Below are 25,063 nucleotides of genomic sequence, written 5' to 3'. Positions count from 1 at the left end.
GTGTCACTAACTTTTTCGAGGTATTTATACAGATATGCGGGTATAGGGGGCATTTCGGGCAAATCTGCATTTACAATTTTGAAGACCAGTCCCATTTTTTGTTGTTTAACCCTGTCTTCCACCCTGAGCCAGCCTAGGCTGGCAAAGTGGTGGCCCTCCCTCCCCAAGGCGGCTTCAGGGGCAGCGATTGGCACATTCATTCATTCGAGAGATTACTACTATTGAGAGAGAGATGACTACTATTGAGAACACTATTGAGAACACGTCAACAAAGCCTAGTATGAAAACACAAACACGAAATACAAACCATAGCATGAAAAAAACTGCCACTGCCAAGCTGAAAAAAACAGAAAACACGGCTTAACCCCACATCAACACTGCAAGGCTAAGACAATAGCACATAAAACGACAGGAGACACTCCCAGAGTAGCAATACCACGAAATAAATATTTGGTCCAGAGACTTGTTTTGGTTCACGCCTAAAGATGAACTCTCCTGTTGCAGAACAAAAGGGCAGGATCTTCAGGGTGTGACTGATTAAATAAAAATGCAGAAACATACATCAGTACTCAAATCTAGGGGGTTTACTGCCCTGCTTTCTCAGCCTCTTATCTCAAATCGGTCACAGCCTCACCTGAAAATTCCCACACTGTTATTAACCAATGATAAATGATAATATTAGTTTAGACTTCCTAATCCATGTTTAATAGATACTTTTAGTCCTGGATATACCACATAAATATGGCTGCTGTGCATAGAGCCTATTTGATGAATATTAATAAATGAATGTTTCATACCCCAGGACAATGAGCTCCCCATATTTGACATATTTGATGGAGAGCGGTGAGGAGGAGATCTTTTCTTGGCACTGCGCCATTGGTGCTTCCTTCAGAAGGAGGACGGTGCAGGGCTCTCCGATAGCGAAACACTCCTCTGTCACCTGCTTCAAAGTCTAGTGGTTGTTGCTGTCCTTTACGCCCCACTTAACCTGCAGACATCACGAGAAAACAGCAGACAGATACTTATCTGTTGGTATCACTGGAAGTAGCCTACTCAGATTTTAGTAGCCTACTCAGTAAAAGTAGCAAAACCAAAATGTAGAAATACTCTGTTACAAATAAAAGTCTGTTGTCAAAATTGTACTTAGTACAAACGTATTGGCATCAAAATATATTTTTTTCAAAAGTTTTAACAATTGGTCAAAATCTTTCAAAAGTAGCAGGTCTTCATTGTGAGGCATTGTGAGCTTGACGATCTGTAATACTAATAATACATCTTGGTCTTCAAATTAACTTTTAAACTAGAAAATGTGCTCCTCGGAGCACAAGTCTCCGCCAGCAGACCCGTGCTATTTTAATAGCACGGGTCGTCTTGGTAGAACGGGTCGTCTTGGTAGAATGCGCTTGGTTTTTGGTGTTCTGCAGGGGCGACTGAATATGTAGTGTCTGCATCTAAAAAAAATGGTGTCATATGGGAGTCCTCGTAATTGACTGGTTTGTTCAAATGCTTGTCTGTCTTCTTCATCTTCATTGTCTTGAACAGTTTCAGCAGTTGATTGGTGTGTTTGATCTATGTCAGTTTTCTCTAGTGCTACATAATGTATTTGATCAAGGTGGCCAATTGTTACAGTATTAAGACTTCGGCCTTGTTGTGGGATCAATTCAACTCTATAGTCCTCTTCTGTGTTACTGTTGTAGATGAGTATGCTTTCTTAGCTTTGGCCTTCTGCGCCTTGCTTGACCAATGTTAGGTGTTCTCAGAGGGACACACACATGCACGAACGGGTGATTTGTACTGGAAGGTACTGTTCCAATCAAGACTGATTGATCCTGTCTTACCTCACTTCAAAAGACATAAATGGCCTTTTGAAGTGACACACCTATTTATAGGATTTTATTTCGTCATGCGTCCCTCTAGCCAATCAAAGGCATTGGTGTCAACATATTGACACGTGTCACGTGGAGCTTGACCAATGTTAGCTTGGCTAGGGGCCATGCTAACACACGGCGGGACGAAGCGAAAACATACTCTCCACCTCCGGCGGAGACAATAAAGTTTTCAAAATATATAAGTAAAAAGTTGTGGAGTAAAAAGTAAAAAGTAAGTATATTACAATATTGTAATATAAAGAAAACAATTCACTTAAAATGTAAAAAGGAAAACCAAGACAATTCACCTTACTTACTTACTTGACTTATCTTGAGTAGGATATCCAACAGCAGCTGGGTAGAAGAAACTAACAGCTTCTCAAAAGTATGTTTTGTAGTAATTATAACAGCTCATCCATTCGGTCAAGTCCCCCTAAAATGTAAATACAAACAGAACTACTGTTATATGTATTATGAAAAACGTTGCTGCTATTTGTCCAAAAGGTTTTATACAAAGTGAAGTGAATGCAAAACATTGAAATAATGATGCCATTTCTTTCAAAAGTTTTTCCACAGATAACTTTTCCTACATGGATGTATAACCTTTTCCAGCAAATGCACAATTTGTATGGTTTTGTAAGACAGGTGCAATTTAACACAGATCTGTTTACACATTTCTTTATTCCCATTTAATTGTACCTACATTGTTTTTTGTAATAGTTTTGTTCCACTTTTGCTTTGGCAATATAAATGTATGTTTTCTCATGCCAATAAAGCCCATTGAATTGAATTGATTTGAATAGAGAGAGAGAGAAAGACAACCCTTTGATCAAGCTGATTGTCAGAGAACTGTAAATGACTGTCTCAGCTGAAAAGATTTTTGATAAGGCTGTATATCAAAGAACTGTGAATGATTGAATCAAAGAGAAAGACAGAGCAGCACATACAGTATAAATAGCATATCATGAACCTCAGTTCATACATTGAGGCTTGAGGACTTGACCGAATGGATGAGCTGTTATAATTACTACAAAACATACTTTTGAGAAGCTGTTAGTTTCTTCTACCCAGCTGTTGTTGGATATCCTACTCAAGATAAGTCAAGTAAGTAAGGTGAATTGTCTTGGTTTTCCTTTTTACATTTTAAGTTAATTGTTTTCTTTATATTACAATATTGTACTTTTTACTCCACTACAATTATTTGAAAACTTTATTTAAAAGTTAATTTGAAGACTAAGATGTATTATTAGTATTACAGATCGTCAAGCTCACAATGCCTCACAATGTAGACCTGCTACTTTTGAAAGATTTTGACCAATTGTTAAAACTTTTGAAAAAAGTATATTTTGATGCCAATACGTTTGTACTATAGTACAATTTTGACTACAGACTTTTATTTGTAACAGAGTATTTCTACATTGTGGTTTTGCTACTTTTACTGAGTAGGCTACTAAAATCTGAGTAGGCTACTTCCAGTGAAACCAACAGATAAGTATCTGTCTGCATTTGCAACATTGCTTTAGCTTGTTCTGCCTCTTATTTTCTTTTTATATACAAGATATTACAGTCTGCTTATTGCAGAATAATTATGCAATTTAAAATGTTGCTATTATTTAAGTAACAATCATTAAATAACAATAACTGCAATATTATCTACAGTTGGATTTTACCTCAACCTATACATTAGACTTTTGTAGAAGTGACTCTTTAACCACTTTAAACGTGGTGTCCCTATTTTGGGCATGTCATTGTAGAGAGAAATGTTAAAAAATGTTCGTAGTAACATTTAATAAATGTCCAACATGTCCAAAGATATTTAGATTTACAAGCTCACAAGCTTCGGAACGTTGTGGGCGTGAAGATTGGCTATTTTCGCCGTACACTCAAGTAAATAGCCTGCAGGGCTTAAGCCATTAAAGGGAGAATGTCTCATTTTAGAATGAAAACTCACATGTGTTTTTCTTGTGATGTCTGCAGGTTAAGTGGGGCGTAAAGGACAGCAACAACCACTAGACTTTGAAGCAGGTGACAGAGGAGTGTTTCGCTATCGGAGAACCCTGCACCGCCCTCCTTCTGAAGGAAGCACCAATGGCGCAGTGCCAAGAAAAGATCTCCTCCTCACCGGCCTCCATCAAATATGGGGAGCTCATTGTCCTGGGGTATGAAACATTCATTTATTAATATTCATCAGATAGGCTCTATGCACAGCAGCCATATTGGAAAGCAAAAAAGAAAACAAAAGAATATATTTAAAAAAAAGAAAGAGTAAAAAGAAAAGAATAACCTCACCTTAAAGTAATACTAGGTAACGTTTTCAACAAAACTAAAGTTAAATTGTATATCTTTTGCGAGTGGCAAAAGTTTCACAACACCCACTCCGTGAATTTCACCCCCGGAAGCCTTTTATTTATATATTTTCTATTGAAAGTGGACTGGGGGGACTTTCCCGGGGAAATGACGTTCCTGGCCAACGTCATGACGTCGTGGCCGACGTCCCCAGGAACTACCGCAACGGTTTCCTGTTTGGCCAGGAACTACCGCGCTATAACAAAAAGGAACCTCACGCTGATGTTGAGATAATGTAGGATTGGAAGATCGAAAAAGAACAGAAAAAGAAAGCACAGCTCATGGTAACTAATGCTCCACTGGCTAAGAGAAACGATCCGTAGATAGTATAAAACAATTAAAAGATCGCTTTTTGAAACGCTTCCGGCTTCCGGTGAAAACGAATGGAATTCTGGGTAATCGAGGATTACGGAAATTGTATGCAGTGACGGTAGTGACCAGCAGAGGTTGCTAAAAATCGTTATTTGGGATTCTGCATTGTACAACTTTAATGAAACTATGAGATTCTTATTTTGTCCATTATGGGCTTCAAACTAAGTTTTGAATAGAATAAAACTAGAAGTGAACTTCCTCAAATCATGCTACTGGTTGCGGGTGACAATTGTGGTGTTGCTTTGATCAAAGTTTGACTCGGCCGTACAGCACACACACACACACACACACACACACACACACACACACACACACACACACACACACACACACCTTGAAGAAATGCAGTAATTATGTTTTCCACTGACAGCGTTGGTTTTACATTCAATGCTGTTAGGCGGACAAATAGTGACATAGAGACTAAGCTCACAAGGTCTTGCACTGTGACGCATTGTGAGCTTGTTGATCGGCTGTTTTTGCTATTTTGTACAATATTTGAAATATTTACTGAAACATAATGGTTTTGGAGTTGGACATATCAGGTTGCCACCCGTACAATAGGAATGTGTTGTGTTGTGTAGTGTAGAGCCAGATGGGTACTTCAATGGCAAGAGGCAAGGATCAGAATTGACTTGTTTGGTTTACATACAAGCAATCTGAGAACCCAGGTAAAAAAAAAAGGAAAAACAGCGCCCTCTGCTGTTTTTCACTTTTGCATTTGAGCTGCAGAGCTGTGAATCTGTCTAGAGAGAGATTAAAGGAGAGATCCGGCCATTTTAAGTGTTATCTTTCATGTGTCGCTAATCACTCACCAACATTGAAAGGGACGTTGAGTTATTCCAGAGAGTCCCCTGTCGTCCAGTCTAGCGACCCCCTCCGTTATAATGGGAGCCGTGTGTAAGAGTGAAAATCGTCTATTATAACCGATGAAAACTTTTTTTTCTACTACCACTCATCGTGGAGTCTCATGATACTCAAACATGTGCTGAATGTCGCGCATGAGCTACCGTTCGTGCAGAACGAGATGACGCTGGTTGCTTGTTTCTCTCACAGACGCCAGGTTCTGTGGCCGGATCTCTCCTTTAACATACAAGAAATGGCATCTCTGTTGTCACTTTGTGATTTTGCCTAAAGCTTATAGATCAGTTATTTTTTTGATGAAGAGATTTGGTGTGGAGGGAAATACTAGTCTAGTGGACCTGATATAGAGCCCTGGGGGACCCCGGTTAACTAGGGTATAAGTGGTTAAAAGTGTGCAAAATCGTATGAACGAAGAAGTGTTGTCAGAGAAAATAAACAAAGGGGGACTTGTGGAACTTTTGGCAGACGTAGCCGCGCAGGCTTGTAATAAAAGTAAAAGACAGAATCTTTCTACAGTATGAGCAAGGCTTTAGTGGCTTATCACAAATATAACTGATAATGTTACACATAACATAAACTCGTGAGTAAAGCATTTATATATAAATGAAGCTACATATTACTGCACTGTCCACACGTTACTAAAGATCTGAACAGAAATGAAGCTTGTAGCAAGCTTGCTTTATTAACCACAGTGTTCCCACCACTGTTTCATCTTCTCTTCACAGGTACAATGGCGTCCTGCCCAACGGGGACGAGGCCAGGACCAAAAGCCCCTTCGCTTTGTGCCAGAGACCCAAGGCCAACGGTGTGAAACCAAGCACTGTACACGTGGGCTGCGATCCACAGGCAGCTACTGTAAGTACTCAGAATTGGGACTTAAGTAAAAGTAACAATACCACAGTGCAAAAAATACTTTGTTACTATTAAATAACAGACCACTGTCTAATCAAAGACTCAGAGCACCTGTTCATATCAATCTGCACTACTTGATTTTGTGCCGTATCCAACAAGACAGCCATGTAAACACAAACACACCATGTCATTTACAACTAAACATTGCTCTCAAGAATGTTTTTGAAAACATTTGAAGCGAGAAATACACAATGCAGTAACCAAAAATGTATTCTATTTGATCATCACTTCCTTGTTTTCCGAGGCGACGTGTCCGCCCAGCGCAACACTAATGGAATACTTTCATTACCCTAAGCAAGGAAATACTGTGTTTTGTTGTTACTTTTGGGTCAATTTATTAATTCATTTATTAAGTAGCCGTGTAATAAGCGGGATAATTGACTGTTTAATCATCCTGTCGGGTGTTGTTACTCGACAGGATGACAGGTGCGGCGTCAATTATCCCTTATATTGCTTAAATACTTAAGCTTCAGATATTCAAAAAGCTCACAAGCTCGTTGAAGCTTGTAGATCTTGCTTGTAGATCGCCATTTTCTAAGAATTTGGATTATTTCTGATTAGGAAATAATAGTATCAAAAATGTAAATACTCCATTAAAGTAAAAATACCTCAAAATTCTACTAGAACTTGAGTAAATGCATGTGGATACTTTCCGCCGCTGTCTGCAATCCACTGCTAAATCCAATCCACTCCACTACTACTGTACATTAACCACTGCAGACCTATATCAAATATATTGAAATAGCAGATCTATAAGCACACAACGTGTCGTGATGTGACACCCTGTGAGCTTGTAGATCTACTATGTTCTCTTTTATTGACTTTTATATTTCTGGAAAATATTTTTTGTTTTGTTTTGGAAAATGTCAGCATTGCCATGATATTAAAAAGACATTTGTAATTTGTTCTTTTGAATACTTCCACTTGGGTTTTTTTAAAGCATGCACAAAAAAGATTAGTATTTTTAAAAGCAAGTATTCCAGTACTTTAACGTACAAATTTGACAGAGCATCTTCCACTTGTAGTTGAGTAATCTATGCTTTGACTCAAGTACAGAGGTTGAGTACTTTGTCCAGAACTGGAGGTTTCTAACAGTGAACTTCTCTGTGTTTCATAGGCTATCTGCATGAAGGACCAGCACAGCATAGCCTACATTCTCTCCAAAGGGAACGCGGTCGTGGTGGAATACGCTCCTGACACAAATACGGACATGTTTCAGGTATGTAGGATCCATAATGCATACATGATGTTTTGCAAGTGGGCCCCCAAATAATTGCCAAAACATACCACTGATCCAAGGTGGAACACAATCGATTGATTGGTCATTAAAATAAACATGCTCTGATCTGAAAAGGCATGCTATATTCTGATAGTTGTAGTGTTTGTTCAATAAGAGGGGTCTCCCTGACTCTACAGCTCTCCAGCAAACAGGAAAAAAAAACATTTTCACCAAAGAATGAGCAGACAAAATTGGAATTGGAACATAAAAATTGAAGCTCATGAATGGTGATTGTGGGGTTCTCCCTCCTGAGTACCTGAAATTGGTGACCTTAAAATGTATTTCTGTTCTCTAAAGAGGTGGAGAGATGGGGAGAAACCTATTACTGAACAGATAATGTATATAGCATTGATTAGCATCTGAATATAGAGCTTTAATCTTTTTTTACATAACACTTTTCTTTTTACATAAAGACACACTTTAAAGCTGCAATCCTCAACTTATTTGACATGATTTTAACAATCTGTATGGTAGAGTATGTTAATACAATATTAGTTCATCTGCAGACAGTGGTTGAAGGTGGACTCCCTACTCTTCCATTTGGAGATTTAAACTTTGATTTAGATTTAGAGCTTGTGAGCAGATCTGCTATTTTAGCTGTTTTAATGTTTTTTTTATGTTCATGTTTACTTAAAGTAAGGACACTAGGCTGAAATTGGTTAATACAATGTAAAAAAAAAATTCAAACAAATAAGACAAGCTGTGAGTGACAACCCCTTGTGTGTTCGTCTATAACAGATCGGGCGGTCCACGCAGAGACCCATTGACTTTGTGGTGACGGACAGCCGAGTCTCGCAATTCGCCTGCCACATCATCTGCCAGAGGAGCCCTCCCTACGCCGCGCACATCTACGCCGCCGGCTTCAACTCCTTCAAGACCATCTTCCTGGGTGTAGGTTATGAAATGTCAGATGAAATGTCTTATACACAATTGTGTCTGTGTGACTGTGCAGGGCGTTGCTGAAAAAGAACACTCATGCTCAGCATACATACCCTGGATAAATAATTTTTAAAATTAGCTTTTAGATCTGCTACTTTAAAAAAAAAGTTCAGTACTTTTACTCTGGTACTGTAAGTACAGTACACGTATTTTGATGCCAATACAACATTTTGAATACAGGACTTTTACTTGTAACAGAATAACAGAATGTATATTGTGGTATTGCAGCTTTTACTTTAAGTAAAACAATCTTCTTCCACCACTGTCTCCCTCGCTCCATAGGAGGATGCAATTAAATGGAAGATGCCTGATGATGGTCAGATGAACGGACTGACCACCAACGGCGTGCTGGTGACGCGCCCGCTCCATGGCTTCAATCAGGACTCTAAGCCCGGCCTGTGGAGGGAGATCTCCGTCTGCGGCGACGCCTACACCCTCCGGGCGACCCGTTGGGCTCAGCAACAGGGGAAGATGGTGAGGACTATATACATGTACATGTTCACAACAACCAGTGTACACGTGCACAGACAAATGATTAAAACTAAATAAATCCAGACTAATAGTTGGCAGTGTACATCATTGTACGAAACATGCTACGGAAATCAGAGGGTCACACGATTTAGTGCACCACAATTGCTGCCTTTGTTTCATACATAAATACAGAAACAAACAATAAAGCATGCACATCCACTCACTAAAAGGTCAGAATCCAGAGAGAATAAAGTTTGCAATAAAGTCTGCTTTGGAGCATGACCCAGTGTGCAGACTTTATTCTCTTACATAAATGCACACATGACCCTGGTAGAAGATCACATAACAATAAAAGTGTTGCTCTGCTCGCTGATTTGCGTAACAGTGGCCCACCCACATAGGAAACTGGCCCACCCAATCGATGTAGCTAAAAAATATTTTTTTTTTATAATAAATGTTTTGATAAAAAAATAGGTAAAATCAGGCAAAAATAAGAATTAAATAACATAACCCTAACGTAACCCTAACCCTAAAACTGAAATAAAGTAACAAAAAAACGCCCACATTTTCGCGTGCGCATAGGTCGGGGACACATGCACGCGCATGCATGCGTGCCCACCCGCTCCTGCTCAGGCCCAGCCTATACAAGTGTTCTGGCCGCGCCACTGATATAGATGCATTCTTGTCAAAACAAAATCAACCAAATCTTTAATATCTTCTCATGTTTCCGCCCAGGTGGACGGTGAGTCTATCGAACTGGTGGACGGCTCGCTGATCGACCTGTGTGGCGTGACCCTCCTGTGGCGCACGGCCGAGGGCCTGGCGCGCACGCCGACCATGGAGGCCCTGTGCCAGGAGCTGAACGCCGGGCGGCCCTGGTGCCCGGTGGTCTTCAACGAAGGCGAGAAGCAGCCCTGGGCCTACCTCCAGTGCGGTCATGTGCATGGAAGCAGCGAGGATGAGGTGAAAGTTAGGCCTGAGGCAATTATTACATAATAATCTGATCGCTAATTATTTGAGATAATCACAATTATTTTGCATCGTTAGAATCCTGATCCATATGAATCCATCTGTTTAAAATGTGTGAAAATATCCTATCTAAAGGCTCACAAGGCGTCGCATTGCGACGTGTTATGAGCTTGTAGATGGGACATTTCCCCAAATTGTTATATAATTTTAATACAATTATTAAATACAGTACATTATCATCATTACAAATGCATCATTATTTATCTTGACATTGTTACCGATCATTGTCAGGCATTTCTTTCTATATTTTAGTAATAGGCTTTGTAAGTTATCTGTGCAAACTTTTGTTTACAAAGCCAAAAAGGTCATTTTCGTTTATATGTTCTCGCAATTATTTGAACGACTATTAATCATCAGCTATAATGTCATGATGGTGACAACCCTCTAGGTGGAAGCGGATGGCCAGGAGCGCGAGTGTCCCAAGTGCCGGGTGGGGGGCCCCTTCGTGCCTCTGCAGCTGGGCTACGAAGTGGGATTTTTCCTGGATGCTGCACCCCCCACCCACGCGTTGGTCCCCTGTGGCCATGTGTGTTCGGAGAAGACCGCCACCTTCTGGAGTCAGCTGCAACTGCCTCATGGGAAAGACAGCTTTCACGCAGCCTGTCCCTTCTGTGTCCAGCAGCTGGCAGGAGACACCGGCTACATCAGACTCATTTGGGTAAATATATATATGTATATGTATAGACCTATTTCTTCATTCTTGCTTTTAGCTGATTCTTTGGTTGAATTTTAAGTCCTCACTGTATTGCATATTTTAATGTTGTTTTATGCTTTTGCTTTGCTTTTATTTATTTGTGGGCGGTGAAACCGCCCCTATAAGTGAGGTTTGGACATCGACATTCGCTGCACTGTGATTGGCCACCATTGTACCCCCCCCACCCATTGTACCCCCCCAACCCTGAGCTGTGATTGGCCACCATTGTACCCCCCAAACCTTGCACCGTGATTGGCCACCGCTGACTCTATTCAGGACTGTGATTGGCTAGTGAAACACATGACACATGTGCATAGCCCTATAAATAGGACTATGCACTTTAAAAAAACACATATATTTTAAGTTAGGGGTGTACAATGGTTGGTCCACAATATTACTTTTCTTTAAGTGAACTTCCATCACTGTGATGACCACTGTGACCACACCGCCCACTTCACACTGGGTGTGATTTTTATTATTTAATGTTTTGCTTTATTGTTAAATTGGTTGCAACTGTAATTGTATTCTTGCTCTGTAAAGCACTTTGAGCTGCATTTCATGTCATGAAAGGTGCTATACAAATAAAGTGTATTATTATTATTATTATACATTTATATAAATATAAGGACCCCAGTCTGGTATATATTAGGCCACGGACCCCTGAGTTGCTGACAAAATAAATCATTAAAAATAGTCAAGTAGAAGCTAGAGTTCACACCACAACTATAACAAATACAATGGTGAACAATAGTTATAGTTACAGTGCTTCAAGTACAAATGGCCCTGAACTCTGAGAGTCAAGGGCATTGAAGTTACCAATCATTTAGCTGGTCTGGGCCCCACTTTGAGAACCACTGCTGAGATGTTGTGACCAGGCTTTCCTCCTCAGAGATGAGAAAAGGCTGGGAACGAGGCTGTTACTGCAACTGGTTGGCAGAGACATACCACCATGATGCAGAATGTATAGTCTGTCTCTTTTCTGTCTCTGTTCTGTCTCAGTAAACACACAAGTGCATACCAATTCTATGTTGCCATTGTCTTTACCTCTTAAAGGGATATTTCACTTTCAAACATGTTTGGGGTCATTTTAACATCAGGCTTTTGTTGTATTGTGAAAATCATGAAGTCCTGACCTTCAGGACTTTTTGCATCATATCACATATGGATATGTATTAACTTTGTTTTCTACATGTTTGATTGTTTTTGATTTTAAAGGTTGGCGAAGGACACACATCTGTGAAGAATTCAGAAAATATCAGCCCAGAAGACGATGAACTGGTGAAAGGAGTTAAACAGAAGCTAGAGGAAATTATTCAGCAGAGTGATGCTCGAAGCAGGCTGGATGATAAGAAGACAGTCTACGAGAACAAGCTCCTACAGAGCAGCAAAGAGCTTGCCTGCGAGTTAAACATGTGGTTTTTCTTTTTTCTTCTCTTGTACATATTTTTCACTCTTATACCCTTATTATATACCAGTAACGTTCTGTATACTGTAGTGTGTATATCTGTCTGTCTCTTATGGGAGGACGCCATAGCTGAGTGGTTAGTGAGCCCGCCTAGGGAGCCCGAGCCCCTGGTTGCCCCAGGTACGATCCCAGGCCAGGCCAGCATATGTGTCTATGAAATGAAATTTGTCCCTGAGCAAGACTCTTAACCCCTAATTGCTCACAGGTTCTCATTGGAAACAAGACCGCAAGGACTTTCATGAACGACCTGTTAAAAGGAATTATCCTTTTATATGTCATCATGATTTGTGTGCATGGGGATCTCATTTTAAACAAGCTCAGTGCTTTATGAGTCTTCCAGTTTAGTAGACCTTGTATTGTGAATTTGTACTTCCATGTACTGTTGTTCTCATGTCTTACTAAATAAAGTACATCAATCAATCAATCAACATTATTTAAGTGATACATTCTATTTGATTAGTTGATGTATAGTTACTGTAAAGTGTAAATCATCAAATAAATCTTGTAATTGACCAAAACGTCTCTTTTTTGTACAACTTGTGAAAGCAGAAACGTTTTATTTTTAATTAGAATTCATATGTATATATTATAGTGTATTGTTTAATGGACAGTTGACAATAAGAAAACACACAGTTCATGTATTACAGTAGTGTAACAGAGAGGACCTCTGTTACTGATGTTTGGCACTTTATAGCAGTTTGGACAGTTGCATTTTGCACATGATTTGATTATTGAATGATTATCATGAGGGGCAAGTGCAATGTGAAATGTTTGAGTGCAATAGAGAGGGTAATGCTAAGTCATGATTGAAAAGCTTAACATGTACCAAGTGGTTTCTCTTCAAATTCTCCGTAACATACTCACTATGGGATATCAGCGCCTCCTGGCGATGCACAGAGCTACATACCATAAACTCCCGGGCCATTCATTGGCTGATAAGGGTATGTCACGTCACCGGAAGATCGGAAGGGGTATAAAACCCCTCGCGTGACGTAGGCTCATCCTCTTTTGCTTCTCTGCATGGCAGATGCGACACGGCTTAAGACATACTAAACAAACTAATTCTAAAAACTATTCGATTTCTCTGGACAGAAACCAGCTCTAGCCCACAGCGGTGGTACTTGTACCAACCTGCGGGTTTTCCTCCGTTAAAAATCTTTTAGTTCCGCTCCCGCTGCTATCTTCTTTCTTCAACCTTTTTCTTCTACTAAAGTTTTCCTCCTCACGTGCTAGCACGGTCAAGTCAGAGTTAGCAGCTAAAGCTAATTAGCCTAGCAGCTAAAAGCTAACTAGCCTAGCTCTCCGTCAGTCGCTGTGTTAAACCTAGCCTAGCGTTAGCGTTAGCTTAGCGAACACTCGGCGCTAGCTCTATGATGGAGGAACCACGCACATGCGGCCTTCTGGACTGCCGCATGCTCATCGCCGGAGATGACGGCCCCCACGGGTTTTGCATCTCCTGCCTCGGGCTCCAGCATGCCTTTGCAGCGAGGCATTTCCGCGATGCACCAGGACACTGCACTGACTGCAGGTTCTTCTCCACCCTGCACCTCGACAGCCGCCTGGCCAGGGCCAGGGCACTCGTCGGAGGAAGCAGCGGGGTTTCGTCCCAGATCGGCGCGGCTCCAGAGACACCCCGCATCACCGGCCCAGGGAACGGGCGTGGTGGGCCCCACCGCGTACGTCCCCAGATCACCATGGGCCCTCCAGCAGCCCCGGCGCCCTCGAGCAGTGCAAGCCACGGTTCGCAGCGCCTCCAGGCTGCTACACCAGCCGTGCAGTACGGCACTCCAGCAGCAGCGAGGGCTGTGCCTGGTGGACCCACCCAGGTACTCCACAAGGGCTTCGCGAGGGCCCTGATGTCCACCTGTGAGAACCACTCCGAGCCCTCAAGGTTAGGCTTTCCGCTCAACGTGGTGGACGCTCCAAAAATGGGCCTCATCGCCTGCCCCCCCATGGACCTCGTGCTGGCCCAGGGTATCGTGGATCAACGCGGCACGGTGGCCCTGACCCCCGAGCCCCACTTCACCATCCAGAAGGAGAAGTCACTCTCTGTGACGGTGAAAAAGGCCTACAAATCGGCGGCACTGGCGGCGCGTACGCTCAACGTGGTGGCTATCCTCCAGGGCTCGACCGCTAAACGTCTGACCGAGCTGAGGGAGGCTTGGGGCAACGACGCAGAGGAGCTGGAGGCCCTGCAACAACTCACCATAAAGGTGACTCGCCACGCCACGGCGTGGGTTGGGAAATCCATGGCGGACAGCGCAGCAATCGAGCGAGCACGCTGGCTCGACCTCGCCGATTTCCGCCCGGAGGTAACTGACGCGAGGAATCATCGCTCTCATTTCATAAGCCCACAATGCCTGGAACACCCGAATTCCGGTGTTCCAGACATTGCTGGGATAAACTCTGTGCATGTTTTGGATCATACAAAGGTAATATATAAGGTATATCAAACACATATATATGGGGGTCAAGATGTGCAATTTGTCTGGAGGCCATCAAAAAACAGAACAACATAAATATGTATAAATATAATATTAAATAACTCAACTCATACCCTTCTTTTGACCCAGAAATATTTGTACAGCAAACTATTAATTTAATGTTTGTTTTTTCTTTATTTTTTCTCCTTTATTTATTCAGGGAAGCCCATTGAGAGCTAGCTCTCTTTTTCAAGGACGCCCTGATTACGGCATGAAAATAAGTACAGTTATACAATACAATACATATAAAGAAAAACAACAAACAACAAACTACATTAAAACAAACCACAGATGCAAATAAATACAGGGTTACATGAAACAGGTGCAATGTGTCCTCAAGAAGCACCCAAATGTCTCTATGGAGACCGGTCGAAACCAGTTTCAGAGAGTCCTAAAGTGTGTTCCATTTGTGTGGAGCATAATAAATGAAAGCAGTCTTTCCTTGTTCACTGTTCATATGTGGACTGATATATGTAATGTGTGTCTGTGAACGTGTTGAATGTCCAGTAACCTTTGGTTCTAAAAGCGAGGATAGATACAAAGGAAGCTTGGCACACAAGGCCTTATAAATAAATAAAATACGATGTTGCTCTCTACGAACTGCGAGAGATGGCCAACCCACTTTTTCACATAAAATATAACGATCTAGCCAAATGCCCAGGTATTTATAACATAAGACGTGACCAGATCAATTTGCTCACCTTTTAGAATATGAATACCTGTAGAGGGATTGGTGTTGGGAGACCTAGTAAATAACATGCATTTTGTTTTGTCTGAGTTCAAGACAAGCTTATGATTAATTAAGGCCAATTGAAACCTATCAAAGGCAGTCTGCAAATTTGCAGCGGCCATTTCAAGAGTTGGGCCAATGATGATTGAAATTCTTTATTAGGCATACAGTATTAGGCCAATACTGCATAACATTGTGTCGTCAGCGTAATAATGGACATCACTGTGCAGGGAGGGGAGTGCAGTATTATTAACATAAAGAGTAAATTAAAGAAGACCCAAAATTGAACCTTGTAGAGACCTGGATCTAAAATCATCAGCAACAACAGCTTGCATTCTCCCTGTCAGATAATTTGAAAACTTGATCAATGAAAATAGCTGCACAGTGTTGGTGATTGTCTATACCTTTTAGTATATTGTTTGTGACAAGCGCTGTAGCTGTTACAGTGCTATGACCTGGTCTGAAACCTGATTGTTGGGGTTGAAGTATGTTGTGTGTGTTCAGGAATGCACATATCTGGGAACTGACTAAGGATTGAAGGATCTTGGCTAGACAGCAGAATTTTGATATTGAACTTATTGCAGTAATGGTGCCTGAAGTAAGTGTTAAATATAAAATATGGGCAAGCGGTGAAGCAATTATACATGCACTAAGATGCAGGAGATTTCTTAGTGCATATTTGTGAAAGTGCATTTAAAACGTCATGTATGTGTTACTGGTCTAAACGAAAAACGAAAAGCTTTCACCTGGATGGGAAAAGTGAGTTGAGTGAATTGTCAGTAACCGATTCACAACCATGATCTGGTGGAGATAGATTAACAGACATTCTGTCAATAGATGGCCAGATTATATAAAATGATGGTTAAAAACATCACAGATATCAGATTTATAAAAAATTACACAACTTCCACTTTTAATCTGTGACGGAAGAGAAAAGGCCTAGCTTTTAGTGACTTTACAATCTTCCAAAAACTAGCTGCATTTCCTCAGCTTCCTCAGAAATGTTAATTATTATTATTATTATTATTATATTAATTTGATTCTGTTATTCAGCTCTAAATTGTCAAAATGGCATTCAGTATTACTGGCCGGGCTAAAATATTAATGACAAAAGTATTGAAATCCATCCTAAAAAATAAGTTAACACCCCATGGCATAATTGTGCTAGTGTTTACAGCAATATATTGTACCCAGAAAATATTTAAACACTTGAATCACTATAGGATACACTTGAATCACTTGTATCCTATTTTGAATCACCGAATAGGATACATTTCAATAACAGAAAACACTTAATAAGGACCATAGCAGCTTTTTTGGACATGCTATAGCTGATGTTTCTCTGAGTGCTTTAAGCTTGCAATTAAAAGCAATGTTTGGCTGACATCTAAATAACATTATGAAGTAATTTACTGAATATTATAAACGTTATTCTGTTAAAAAGTTGAAATTATATTCTGATAATCATTGATAGAGTGTCTGTTCAGAATTGTGAGAGAGAGAGAGAGAGCCCAAATCATAAGACAGCAAAAATAAATCTAACTGACACATTGGAAAGAAGCAACCCAAATGTTGAGCAAACTACACTGCTATTTGACTCTAAACAGAGAATACACAGCGGCAGAATACCTGAGCACTGTGACTGTGACCCAAAAAAAAGGAAAGCCTCGACTATTTACAGACTCAGTGAACAAAGTCTTGTGACAAGAAGAGAAAGGCCGCCATAGGCAGACCTGGCTCCCGAGAGAAGAGTGCACATAAAATGATGTAGAAACTGAACTACACTTCCTAACCACTTGCCCACTGTACCAAGACATCAAAGACACATACTTTCAACAGATTGATGACAAAAAAACTCCCACATCTGCTGGGTGAAGTACAACAATGTGCAAACACAGCAGCGAGACGTGTGAGCTGTTGTGACAGGAGAAGGATGTCTAATGGAATACATGTGTATGTCTGCATTGTCTGCACCGAGTGATCTCAGTATATAGAAAATACTGTAAATACAAACAGAACAACTACTGTTATATGTATTATGAAAAACGTTGCTGCTATGTGTACAAAAGGTTTTATACAAAGTGAAGTGAATGCAAAACATTGAAATAATGATGCCATTTCTTTCTAAAGTTTTTCCACAGATATCTTTTTCTCGTGGATGTATAACCTTTTCCAGCAAATGCAGAATTTGTATGGTTTTGTAAGACAGGTGCAATGTAACACAGATCTGTTTACACATTTCTTTATTCCCATTTAATTGTACCTACATTGTTTTTTGTAATAGTTTTGTTCCACTTTTGCTTTGGCAATATAAATGTATGTTTTCTCATGCCAATAAAGCCCTTTGAATTGAATTGATTTGAATAGAGAGAGAGAGAAAGACAGAGAACCCTTTGATCAAGCTGATTGTCAGAGAACTGTAAATGACTGTCTCAGCTGAAAAGGTTTTTGATAAGGCCGTATGTCAAAGAACTGTGAATGATTGAATCAAAGAGAAAGACAGAGCAGCACATACAGTATAAATAGCATATCATGAACCTCAGTTCATACATTGAGGCTTGAGGACTTGACCGAATGGATGAGCTGTTATAATTATTACTACAAAACATACTTTTGAGAAGCTGTTAGTTTCTTCTACCCAGCTGTTGTTGGATATCCTACTCAAGATAAGTCAAGTAAGTAAGGTGAATTGTCTTGGTTCTCCTTTTTACATTTTAAGTGAATTGTTTTCTTTAAATTACAATATTGTACTTTTTACTCCACTACAATTATTTGAAAACTTTATTTAAAAGTTAATTTGAAGACTAAGATGTATTATTAGTATTACAGATCGTCAAGCTCACAATGCCTCACAATGTAGACCTGCTACTTTTGAAAGATTTTGACCAATTGTTAAAACTTTTGAAAAAAGTATATTTTGATGCCAATACGTTTGTAATAAGTACAATTTTGACTACAGACTTTTATTTGTAACAGAGTATTTCTACATTGTGGTTTTGCTACTTTTACTGAGTAGGCTACTAAAATCTGAGTAGGCTACTTCCAGTGAAACCAACAGATAAGTATCTGTCTGCATTTGCAACATTGCTTTAGCTTGTTCTGCCTCTTATTTTCTTTTTATATACAAGATATTACAGAGTGCTTATTGCAGAATAATTATGCAATTTAAAATGTTGCTATTATTTAAGTACTAAGTAGCAATCATTAAATAACAATAACTGCAATATTATCTACAGTTGGATTTTACCTCAACCTATACATTAGACTTTTGTAGAAGTTACTCTTTAACCACTTTAAACGTGGTGTCCCTATTTTGGGCATGTCATTGTAGAGGGAAATGTTAAAAAATGTTCGTAGTAACATTTAATAAATGTCCAACATGTCCAAAGATATTTAGATTTACAAGATCACAAGCTTCGGGACGTTGTGGGCGTGAAGATTGGCTATTTTCGCTGTACACTCAAGTAAATAGCCTGCAGGGCTTAAGCCATTAAAGGGAGAATTTCATTTTAGAATGAAAACTCACATGTATTTTTCTTGTGATGTCTGCAGGTTAAGTGGGGCGTAAAGGACAGCAACAACCACTAGACTTTGAAGCAGGTGACAGAGGAGTGTTTCGCTATCGGAGAGCCCTGCACCGCCCTCCTTCTGAAGGAAGCACCAATGGCGCAGTGCCAAGAAAAGATCTCCTCCTCACTGGCCTCCATCAAAGGCCCAGTCAAATATGGGGAACTCATGGTCCTGGGGTATGAAACATTCATTTATTAATATTCATCAGATAGGCTCTATGCACAGCAGCCATATTGGAAAGCAAAAAAGAAAACAAAAGAATATATACAAAAAAAGAAAAAGTTAAAATAAAAGAATAACCTCACCTCAGTGCCACAATACGTCAAATACGTCATGAGGCCTAATGCCCCGTGTGCCACAATACGTCAAATACGTATACGTTTTTTTTTTTTTTTAAACATGTTCAGAACCCAAGATATGATGATTTGAAGATTTGCTGCTCCATTCACTTCTTGTTTAACTTTTTACTGAAAAAGGCTGTATCTCGGCTCCTAAGCACTTTTTTTTTTACAATTAATTTTGGTTGTGGCACTCAGAACCAAAATTCCATAAATAAGCATGGCACTGAAAGAGTGAAGCTATGAGATTCTTATTTTGTCCGTTATGGGCTTCAAACTAAGTTTTGAATAGAATAAAACTAAAAGTGAACTTCCTCAAATCATGCTACTGGTTGCGGGTGACAATCGTGGTGTTGCTTTGATCAAAGTTTGACTCGGCCGTACAGCACACACACGCGCACGCACGCACGCACACGCGCGCAGCAGACACACACACACACACCTTGAAGAAATGCAGTAGCCTAATTATGTTTTGCACTGACAGCGTTGGTTTTACATTCATTGCTGTTAGGCGGACAAATAGTGACATAGAGACTAAGCTCACAAGGTCTTGCATTGTGACGCAATGTGAGCTTGTTGATCGGCTGTTTTAGCTATTTTGTACAATATTTGAAATATTTACTGAAACATAATGGTTTTGGAGTTGGACATGAGGTTGCCACCCGTACAATAGGAATTGTGTAGTGTAGAGCCAGATAGGTAGTTCAAGGGCAAGAGGCAAGGATTAGTATTTACTTGTTTGGTTTACATACAAGCAATCTGAGAACCCAGGTAAAAAATAAAGGAAAAAAAGCGCCCTCTGCTGTTTTTCACTTTTGCATTTGAGCTGCGGAGCTGTGAATCTGTCTAGAGAGAGATTAACATACGAGAAATGGCATCTCTGTTGTCACTTTGTGATTTTGCCTAAAGCTTATAGATCAGGTATTTTTTTGATGAAGAGATTTTGTGTGGAGGGAAATACTAGTCTAGTGGACCTGATATAGAGCCCTGGGGGACCCCGGTTAACTAGGGTATAAGTGGTTAAAAGTGTGCAAAATCGTATGAAAGAAGAAGTGTTGTCAGAGAAAATAAACAAAGGGGGACTTGTGGAACTGTTGGCAGACGTAGCCGCGCAGGCTTGTAATAAAAGTAAAAGACAGAATCTTTCTACAGTATGAGCAAGGCTTTAGTGGCTTATCACAAATATAACTGATAATGTTACACATAACATAAACTCGTGAGTAAAGCATTTCTATATAAATGAAGCTACATATTACTGCACTGTCCACACGTTACTAAAGATCTGAACAGAAATGAAGCTTGTGGCAAGCTTGCTTTATTAACCACAGTGTTCCCAACACTGTTTCATCTTCTCTTCACAGGTACAATGGCGTCCTGCCCAACGGGGACGAGGCCAGGACCAAAAGCCCCTTCGCTTTGTGCCAGAGACCCAAGGCCAACGGTGTGAAACCAAGCACTGTACACGTGGGCTGCGATTCACAGGCAGCTACTGTAAGTACTCAGAATTGGGACTTAAGTAAAAGTAACAATATATATAAATAACAGACCACTGTCTAATCAAAGACTCAGAGCACCTGCTCATATCAATCTGCACTACTTGATTTTGTGCCGTATCCAACAGGACAAGACAGCCATGTAAACACAAACACACCATGTCATTTACAACTAAACATTGCTCTCAAGAATGTTTTTGAAAACGTTTGAAGCGAGAAATACACAATGCATTATGCAGTAACCAAAAATGTATTCTATTTGATCATCACTTCCTTGTTTTCCGAGGCGACCGTGTCCGCCCAGCGCAACACTAATGGAATACTTTCATTACCCTAAGCAAGGAAATACTGTGTTTTGTTGTTACTTTTGGGTCAATTTATTAATTCATTTATTAAGTAGCCGTGTAATAAGCGGGATAATTGACTGTTTAATCATCCTGTCAGGTGTTATTTCTCGAGAGGATGACAGGTGCGGCGTCAATTATCCCTTATATTGCTTAAATACTTAAGCTTCAGATATTCAAAATGCTCACAAGCTCGTCGAAGCTTGTACATCTTGCTTGTAGATCGCCGTTTTCTAAGAATTTGGATTATTTCTGATTACGAAATAATAGTATCAAAAATGTAAATACTCCATTAAAGGTTCGATGACATTCATTTTCACTTTTTTAATTCGTTATGTTTTTTTGGGGGTTTCATGACCTCAATTACACCCAAAAAATCTGAACTTTGAACATTCAGTGGATTTTCTGTGGTCTGGGGTTTTCTGAATAATTAGGCTGAAAAGTAATCTGTGCTTGGCCCTTCGACAGTGAGGTCACAGTCGATTAATCCCGCCCACTCTCCTCCTCGCCCCTCCCCTCCCCTATCCTTTCCTTTGGGGGGGCGGAGCAGAGGCGATGATTGACAGGCAAAATCCCTCACCAGCGACACCCGCAGGCAAAGATTTATTTTTTCATTGCAGTTGAAAAGGCTTTAGAAATGTGAGAGAAAAACACCTACAGTGAATCACTGGAGTGGAATTTTCAGTTAAAACTTTTTGTACACGTTTGAAGGACCAGGACAAAGACTCTGAATGTGGTGTAAACATGAATGTCATGATACCTTTAAAGTAAAAATACCTCAAAATTCTACTAGAACTTGAGTAAATGCATGTGGATACTTTCCGCCGCTGTCTGCAATCCACTGCTAAATCCCCAGTATCTTTTGATACAATCCACTCCACTACTACTGTACATTAACCACTGCAGACCTATATCAAATATATTGAAAATAGCAGATCTATAAGCACACAACGTGTCGTGATGTGACACCTTGTGAGCTTGTAGATCTACTATGTTCTCTTTTATTGACTTTTATATTTCTGGAAAATATTTTTTGTTTTGTTTTGGAAAATGTCAATTTCAATACAGCATTGCCATGATATTAAAAAGACATTTGTAATTTGTTCTTTTGAATACTTCCATTTGGGTTTTTTTCAAAGCATGCACAAAAAAGATTAGTATTTTTAAAAGCAAGTATTCCAGTACTTTAACGTACACATTTGACAGAGCATCTTCCACTTGTAGTCGAGTAATCTATGCTTTGACTCAAGCACAGAGGTTGAGTACTTTGTCCAGAACTGGAGGTTTCTAACAGTGAACTTCTCTGTGTTTCATAGGCTATCTGCATGAAGGACCAGCACCATAGGCGGATTAGGAAGAAACGGGCCCCCCCTCCCCCTTCCGTGGGTGCACGCGCGCGCAGCACGCGTGCACGCACCCACCCACCCGCGCGTGTGCGCGAAGCGCGCGCACGAAATTTTTGTGGTTAAATCTCGGTTAATAATGGAATTTAATAGGGTTTTTTTCGGTTAAAAACGAATATAATGCATGTTTTACCTATAACTTAAATATAAAGAAATTGTTCGGTTATATTGCGGTTATATTGGGAAATTATTAGGGTTTTTTTTATGTTAAAAACGTCTCTGCACGGCGGCAGCAGGGGAGGATTATCCAACGGGCCGAGTGGGCATAATAATAATAATATGTTTTTTTTTTTTTTTTTTTTTTATAAATATATGACATCGAACTGTTTGGTGCTACTATATGTTTATGAATTGAATACCAAGGACCTCAATGGAAACAACTGTACTTGTGCTGTTTTTTACATTTCTGCCTAATAAAATATTCAATCAATCAATCCGCATGACCGTCACTGTTATTAACTTTGCAGGGGCCCCTGCAAAGCCCATATGTACACATATATATATATATGTACACACACAGATATATATATATATATATATATATATATATATATATATATATATATACATATATATATACATATATATATATATATATATATATATATTTTTCCAATTCTTTCAAGAAATAGAAAGCTTGTTGTGTGAGCTACAAATGAAATGTAGCCTACACTACTACACGACTACAATTGATTGATACTGATAGATAGGGGGAGCTCTAGGTGAGTTGGGGTGTCTCAGGTGAGGTTACCGGTCACGAGGTCAAACAACAAACAGGAAGGCGGGGACATAGATTGGTGAAGCAATAGGAAGCCCCGCACGAATCCGGGCGGTTGGGTTTGGATCCGCCCTTCAAGACCATCGATTGAGCTCGTTGCCTCAGGCTAGGGTTTGAGTGGAGCAGCGAAAAGAAAGCTGAGAAAATAAAAACAATCGAGCATATAAGGTAAGACTATTTCATGATTAATTTAGGCTTTCCCAAGTTTTCTGTGTGGTACCATAACTTGCTGTAATTGTTTGAGTTACAGCAAGTTATGGCCTATTGGATGCCATAATTTGAACACTTAATTTGCACTATATAATATATATATATTAAATGAGTGGGGCTCGCTGTGTATTGTAAGAATTCAGCACCATGGAAAGCACTGTTTGCAGGTGCGTGCAAGCAAAAAAGAAAAAAGGAAAAAGCCAAAATGCTAGAGAGACAGACAGATAGACAGACAGACAGACAGAGTCAGACACACAGATCCTTGAAGTCTTGGAAATTAATTCCACCCCCCCATTCTCACCGGCGTCACCGCTGTTCCAAAGAAGACGAGGGAAAAGAGAGAGCGGCAGACGAGTCACGGAGAGAACGAGCGCTTATACACGCCGACCCCGACCCCGACGGTCACCAGAGAATTCGACCCAGGACAATTCGGTCAGGTCGACCCGCTTTTCCGCTTTTGGCCCGGACAATTCGACCCGGACCGCGAGAGAGAGAGACAGAGACAGAGAGAGAGAGAGAGAGAGAGAGAGAGAGAGAGACAGAGACATAATAATAATAAAACAGACAACATTACAATAAGGCATACATTATTATTTCATTTAGAAAAGAAGGTTTACAAAAAAACTTCTTTAAAAAAAAGTATGCAACTGGGGGAGCATGCTTACAATAAATTTACTCTTAAATATACTCAGGACCTCACCGTCACCGTGTACCTTCAGGACCTCACCACCGTCACCTTGTACTCTACTACCCTCTAGGGGTTACACAGATAATTCGACCCGGTCGATTTGGGTCGAGCTGACTCAAATTCGCGGCTGGGCGAATTGTCCTGGGTCGAATTCTCTGGTGACCGTCCCGACTCCCCGCCCACGGCCCGCAAGTTGGCCGCAACTAGGCCTACTGATCTGATTTGCAAATTGCAATATAATTCAAATATAATAATTGGTCTTAATAAATGTCCTCCATTTTGATTTTGAAACAGAAACCTTGTTGTGTTGTGTTATTATCTATACTTTGTCCCAAATGTCAGGCTCACCCGCCGCCACTTTAAATGTGTTTGTGGTTGAGTTTGTGCTGTTGGTTTTAACCATAGAGGTATAATATAACTAGAGGGCGGATTGCCCCGCCCCCAGCTATCATTTCAATGAATGTGCTCAGTGGCGTTTTGAAGCACCCGGAAACCTGCCGGAAGTAGAATTATTGGTTTGATTTTGTACCCCCATAGAGTTATGAGCATGCGCACTAGTGTCCTTTTTGCGTTCTACGGCAGCCCGTGTGTCAAGGATTGAACGCGATATATTTATTAAATACACTCGAGATGCCTATGTATAACTAAATGCATATGTGTTTATGTATAATATGTTTACATATTTATATCTATATATATAAATATCTCTCAGCATGTTTTGCGCGTGCATGTATTTCTCCCCGCCTGCAGTTCCAGCTTTGGCCACTGGGGTGGCAGCTTCAATGTTTCT

General features: G+C 40.2%; 1 protein-coding gene across 1 annotated transcript; it reads left to right on the top strand.

Moving 5' to 3' along the window:
- Window positions 1-3,956: 3,956 nt before the first annotated feature.
- On the top strand, window positions 3,957-13,279 carry LOC308100638 (E3 ubiquitin-protein ligase pellino homolog 1-like; the record flags this gene model as incomplete). Its single annotated transcript, XM_080449703.1, has 9 exons — window positions 3,957-4,027; window positions 6,173-6,302; window positions 7,477-7,578; window positions 8,377-8,529; window positions 8,860-9,051; window positions 9,784-10,017; window positions 10,466-10,735; window positions 11,987-12,183; window positions 13,264-13,279. The coding sequence occupies 9 exons, from the start codon at window positions 3,957-3,959 to the stop codon at window positions 13,277-13,279; spliced, it is 1,365 nt and encodes a 454-aa protein (XP_080305829.1).
- Between the last annotated feature and the right edge of the window lie 11,784 nt (window positions 13,280-25,063).

Source organism: Gymnoscopelus braueri, assembly GCF_963280865.1.
Source record: "Gymnoscopelus braueri genome assembly, chromosome: 14".
Lineage (NCBI taxonomy): Eukaryota > Metazoa > Chordata > Actinopteri > Myctophiformes > Myctophidae > Gymnoscopelus > Gymnoscopelus braueri.
This window is presented reverse-complemented; position numbering and strand designations above follow the sequence as displayed.